The 6,178-nt window shown below is 49.5% G+C and overlaps 1 protein-coding gene across 1 annotated transcript; it reads left to right on the forward strand.

Moving 5' to 3' along the window:
• The first annotated feature begins 200 nt into the window (after positions 1-200).
• On the forward strand, positions 201-4,324 carry LOC134495786 (zinc finger protein 420-like). Its single transcript, XM_063301438.1, has one exon. The coding sequence runs from the start codon at positions 268-270 to the stop codon at positions 3,460-3,462; it is 3,195 nt and encodes a 1,064-aa protein (XP_063157508.1). The 5' UTR covers positions 201-267; the 3' UTR covers positions 3,463-4,324.
• Positions 4,325-6,178: the final 1,854 nt, after the last annotated feature.

The following is a 6,178-nucleotide window of genomic DNA, read 5'->3' on the forward strand; positions in this document are numbered from 1 at the left end:
CCTGACTGTTCAAGGCAGTGTCTTCTGCTCAAGGAAATCCTCACCCTGACATAATATTAGTGGGAGAAGAGAAACAGCTTGCCTTCTGGATGATGCTAGGCTGACATGGAAAAGTTAAGCATTTGTCCATGTTAAATTTGTTGAGATTGTTCTTTTTCTGGTTTTTCTCTGATCTTGTCTTTGTATTTCCACAGGCGGTGGACTGTAGTGTTGACCCTGAAAGAGGAGGACGTGGAGGTTCTGTTGCGCGTTGAGCCCAGCAGCCACATGGAACAGGATGACGTCCCTTCAGCAGATGTCGCCCCTTTGCCCCGTGGGAAGGGGGAGCGCCCTTACCCCTGCAGTGAATGTGGGAAGGCGTTCAGCCAGTGGTCCAAGCTAGTGCGCCACCGGCGTATCCACACAGGTGAGCGTCCCAACACTTGTACAGACTGCGGCAAGTCCTTCACTCAGAGCTCCCACCTGGTTCAGCACCGGCGGACGCACACGGGCGAAAAGCCTTACGTCTGCCATGATTGTGGCAAGGCCTTTTCCTGGAGCTCCAACCTGGCCCAGCATCAGCGTACCCACACTGGAGAGAAGCCCTACGTCTGCCGGGAGTGCGGCAAGGCGTTCTCCCAGAGCACCAACCTCATCAAGCATCAGCGCAGCCACACTGGCGAGAAGCCGTACCGTTGTCCGGAGTGCCCCAAAAGTTTCTACCGCTCTTCTGACCTCATCCAACACCAGATCACGCACACCGGCGAGCGTCCCTTCAAGTGCGAGGAGTGCGGGAAAGGATTCACCCAGAGCGCCAATCTGGTCAAACATCGTAAGATCCACGCCGGAGAGAAGCCCTTCCGTTGCAACGACTGCGGCAAGACCTTCATCCAAAGCTCAGAGCTCATTCAGCACCAGCGGACCCACTCGGGGGAGAAGCCCTACCAGTGCCAGGAATGTGGCAAACGCTTTGGCCACGGGGCCACCCTGGTCAAACACCAGCGGCTTCATATGGGCGTGGAACCCTACCGCTGTGCAGACTGTGGCAAGACCTTTGGACTCAGCTCCGCACTGGAACGCCACCGACGGTGCCACAGCGAGAGCCGCCCGTACGCTTGTGGGGAGTGCGGCCAGAGTTTCTCCTTGGCCTCCAATCTCACTTTGCACTCTCGCATCCATCGGGGCGAGAAGCCGTACCGCTGTGCCGACTGTGGCAAGTGCTTTGGCATGAGCTCCACCCTCATCCGCCATCAGCGCATCCACACGGGTGAGAAGCCGTACGCGTGTTTGGACTGCGGGAAGGCTTTCGTCCGAAGCTCGCACCTCACCCAGCACCGTCGGACGCACACAGGGGAACGGCCGTATCATTGCGAGGAGTGCGGCCGGCGGTTCTCCCAGAGCTCCAATCTCATCACCCACCAGCGCATCCACATGGAGGAACGCCCCCATGTCTGCCATGGCTGTGGGCGGCGCTTTGCCCTGGAGGACGAACTGCAGCGCCACCAGCAGGAGGAGAATGGGCAGTGCAAGGCGAAAGGAGATGCCAAAGAACCAGGGAGAGGCGTTTCTCATTCGGGGCACCTGTATGTCAGCAGCCCTGAGGATGCCGACATGGAAACAATTTGCCAGGAGAACGGCGCGACGTGTGCCACTTGCCGTCTAGATCGCAAAGATGCTGGAGACGTGGAGCAGCCTCAGAGCCGCTGCGCTGTTCATCTTTGTAATATTTGTGGGCAGGCCTTCCAAGATGTTGAAACCTTAGTGCAACATGAAGAGAGCCACACTTCTTACATCTGCACGGAGTGCGGAAGGAGCTTTGATGATGCCAGTTCCTTAGCTTGCCATCAGGAGGATCACGAGTCTTGGATCTGTGGCACCTGCGGACAGGAGTGCAGGGATAGCGTGGCCTTGGTTCAGCACGAAGAAACCCATTCACTGCCCATCAGTAGGGCGTTTAGGGAGAAGTTGGTGGACAGCAAGACAGGTGGGCAGCATGAGAGAAGCAGGAAGGGCAAGGAAAATGTGAAACATTTATTGGTACAAGAATCCCCCGAGGTTCTGCCGTGTGTCAATTCCAAGGTAGTGGGGAACGTCCTCACGCAGCCAGAGGAAGCACAGGCACCTTGGATCTGTCCTGAATGTGGGAAGAGCTGCAAGGATGGTTCAACATTAGACAGTCATCAGCAGAATCACAGGAGACCTCTTGTGTGTTCTGAACATGGGCATGGTGAGGTCACCCCCAGGCAGAAGAAATGGCACCAGTGCTCTGAGTGTGAGCAAGCTTTTGGAGACCCGTTGGCCCTGACTTGCCACCAGAGGGAGCAGAAGTGTGGGAAGCTGGATCGGTGTGCGGAGTGTGGTCAGGCCTTTGGGGACACCACAGCCCTTATGATCCACCAGAACAGCCACCTGGGGGACAAAATGCCTGGGTGTCTTAAATCCAAAGAAGCTTCTAGTCCTGAATTAGAAGTTGCTGTGCGTCAGAAGAATCGGACTGAGGGGTCTTCTGATACAGCTCTTCCCGAGCCTCAGAAAGTCTTTCCCAGAGAAGAGCCTTCCAAGGAAAGTGCTCTTTCTAGCTTCTGTCAGGGAAAACCACTGGAAGATCAGCCGTTCAGTGGCCCCTCAGGTCTTTCTGCACACCAAGGAATCAACACAGATGCCCACGCTTCTGACAGTAAGCCTCAGAGAATCCCTGTGGAAGAGAAGGGACCCTCTGGTGGGCTGCCACAGAGCCATTCAGCTCCTTCCTCTCAAGAAGATGAGTCCGGATTGAATCCACAGGATGACAGTAGGCCCAAGGGTCCCTTAGGTGATTCTTCTTTCAAAGAAAACTCTAGCCTTGCTCGGATCCCCCAAAGAACTAATGTCCTAGACAAGTCCTCTCCGGTATCCCCCGAAATGACTGCCCTCATCCAGCAGCCGAGCACCAAACCCTACAAGTGTCACGAGTGCAAGCAGAGTTTTGCCACCGCAGCCGGGTTGTCTCATCACCAGGTTGGCCACAGGAAGGAACGATTGCCGAAGTGCCCAGAAGGTGGGCAGGGCTTCCCAGAAAGGCGGGCTCTGATCCAGCACCAGATGGAACACACGGCAGAGAAAGACAGGGGGGCCCATCAGCCGCCACCCCCAAAACAGAACTGTAGCAAGGACAGGGAGAGCCCAGAATTTGGGGAGAGCTTCACAGGAATCTCAGCCATCCTTTTTCGGAGAGGGAACCATATCTCTGAAAGGAGCACGTTGCTGCGGCCCAAGGACCACGGGGCTGATGGGAAGCAGGGCTTGGCTGATGCATTGGAGACCACAGAGCCCTACTTTAATTTTGACTTGGGTAAACCTCCCCGCCCTGGCAGTGTGTTGGCCCAGCACCACATAGAGCCAGATAGGGGCAGATACATTGTGCGTTCTGAGCCCAGGAAGATTTCCAGAAACAGTTCACTTTTGCTGCACCATCTCCAGAACCACACGGCAGAGAAACCTTGATGGCCTGGAATTGCAGGTCGTGTCAGTATGGTCTGTGATGATGCCCATGTTGATTCTCTCCCTACCAATGCACAGGGCCTTTGCAGCTGTGGGCCGTTTGATGTAATTGTGGCTTTTTAAGTCTGCCAACCAGAGGAAAGTTGCTGGCTAGGAATTGTGGGAATCGTAGTTCCAGGGAGCACCAGGTTGGGGAAGGTTGCTCCTGATGGAGATAAGACACGGACATTATTCTATAGATGGGCTGTGGAGATGAAACAGAACTGAAAGAGAATGTGTTGCTGGCAGATGGTGCAGGATGAGGAACCCTTACTTCTCTGTCTACAAAGCAGAGCAAGTTGTCCTGCCCAATGTTTTCCTTCCTCTCCTTTTTCCTTCTCTCCTTTCTACTTGTGTTCCCCCCCCCCCAAAAAAAGATAAAAAGCTCAAGTATGGTGTAAACTCAAGTTTCTATAATCTGTAATTGGTGAATGGAAGCTGAAATGCCTTGAATTGTGGTTCATGATTGGTTTAGAGCAGTGTTTTTCAAACCTGGCAACTTTAAGATGTAAAGTTTAAATTTAAGATTTAAAATTGAATTCTGGGAGTTGAAGCCCACAAAAAACACTGGTTTAGAGGAACTCAGTGTATGAGTGTGAAAGAAGTAGATGGAAGAATAAAATGAGAGATTTTTCAGAATCCATCTCTCTCTCTGACCTATATTCATGGCATATTTTTCACACTTCCCAGAAAAAGCTACCCCACTGCGAACAGATTTCACAAAAACCATGAAGAGGGTCCTTTTGATTGAATGGAAATTCTCATTTCTCACCAAATGGTGGCTTTTTTGTCGCTGGTGAGCTTCTGAATTTCCCACGGCTTATTCTGCATCGCTCAGTAATTTTTTTTTTATTGTACACGATGGCAATTTTGGGGTTTCAGCTTACAGCCTTCTTCCAGCAGCACGATTGTGTGGCTACTCAAGTGCCAACGGGTGGCATCCGTGAATCCGGATGTTCAGCTGCTGCATCTTTCCCACCATAGATTTCTGTTCCTTGGAGTAAAACCTTACGTAGCAAAGCATTTGGGGTGTTTGCTGCAAAGGAACTGCTCCGGGCAGCATTTAGGATTTATGTTCTTAATGAACTTGTGAGTATCCTGGTGTTTCTACATTGCTAGCCTCGTATTGCAGAGATGATACTCAAATAAATGATGGTTGGCTTAGCCCGGACAGCTGGAAAGATGTGGGTGTCTCCCTTGGACCCAAATGTGCAGCCATCAGAATTTGTAACCAGAAGTCGATGAAGCTAGGGGGTCTTCTATGAAAAAAATAATACTGGCATATTCATTCTGATCACAGGAAGTATAGGCAATGTTACAATTGTTTTCTATTTTCCAGAAATGGCTAAGTGATCTTGGACGAAAATAGATTTCAGCCCAAGATCACTTGATAGTCTGGATATGAGATTCGGGCTTTGGATGCTCCAAAGGCAAGCCAGCATTTCATTTTTAAAGGAAAAAAATAAGTCTGCGAAAGAAAAATGGGTGAAAATTTCCAAATAGATGTCCGCTATGCTGGTGTGCATTTTTTTTTCCTGTAGCAGGGAGAATATTTTGCTCATGAGACTGGATGGCTGGCTCTTAGCTTCCCACCTTTCTCAGTCACGTGTTCATATTTCTCCATCTTCTGAATTCTCATTGTAGTTTTTCGTTCTTGCTAAATTTATAATAGAATTTTAAGGGCTATACAAAAATTTTATTTTAAGTAGCCATTGGTTCTTTAATTTACCAATCTAAGTTAGATCATGTAACACGCTGAGGCCACAGCAAGAGCTGTAGAGTTGAGTAATAACCTCAATGACTATGAATCAATCTATTTGCCAGAACAACCTCTTGACACAGGATAATCATAACAAGGACTTAAATTGTTACTTTTAGACTAATACAGATTTTCTAACCCTCAGATGATTTTTCACAATGGCGAATCCTCTTCGTAACATACGTGTCACGCATAATTTTTACTTTAAATCCATTATCTCAAATTCTGGGACAGCTTCCATTTCATACCTCTTAACAGTTCAGCTGGTTTGGCTCCAGCCTTTTGAAAAAGCAGATATATTGGCTATCTGCCTCTGGAGGAGCTGGTGTTAGTGACACTCCAAGCCTCATGGTTAATGTTTTAACCCAAAGCATAGTTAGCCAATGCTCCCTTATAGCCAGAGCAATTTGTTTTTATCTTATTTATGACATTTATATGCCACATTACTTCCAGGAGCTCAAGTGGCCTACATGAGGATCTACCTTTATTTTATCCTCACAAGAATAACCCTATGAGGTGGGCTGGACTGAAAGAGAATGACTGGCTCAAAATCACCAATTCTTTTTCCACAGTTGTGGGGTGGAAGAGAAAATTGGGTGTTCCTGGGTCTATCTAAGGCTGGAGAACGCCAGAGATCCAGGAACATCCCTTCATCCTTCAGCAGGAATGTTGTTAAATCTAAGCCAGTAGAGCAGTGTTTCTCAACCTTAGCAACTTTAAGACGTGTGGACTTCAACTCCCAGCCAGCTTTGCTGGCTGGGGAATTCTGGGAGTTGAAGTCCACACGTCTTAAAGTTGCTATGGTTGAGCAACATTACAATAGAGGGTTGTGGCTGGTTCAGGGTGAACAAAAGTGTAGGTGAGCTGAGAAGGTATCAAAGATAGCAAAGTGCATCAAGAAAGGCTCCAGACCTTTGTGGC

The sequence above is a fragment of the Candoia aspera genome, chromosome 4 (genome assembly GCF_035149785.1).
Source record: "Candoia aspera isolate rCanAsp1 chromosome 4, rCanAsp1.hap2, whole genome shotgun sequence".
In the NCBI taxonomy this organism is placed as follows: Eukaryota; Metazoa; Chordata; class Lepidosauria; order Squamata; family Boidae; genus Candoia; species Candoia aspera.

Coding starts and splice junctions, on each gene's coding strand:
- LOC134495786 (XM_063301438.1), top strand. CDS start 268: ATGGAACAGGATGACGTCCCTTCAGCAGATGTCGCCCCTTTGCCCCGT.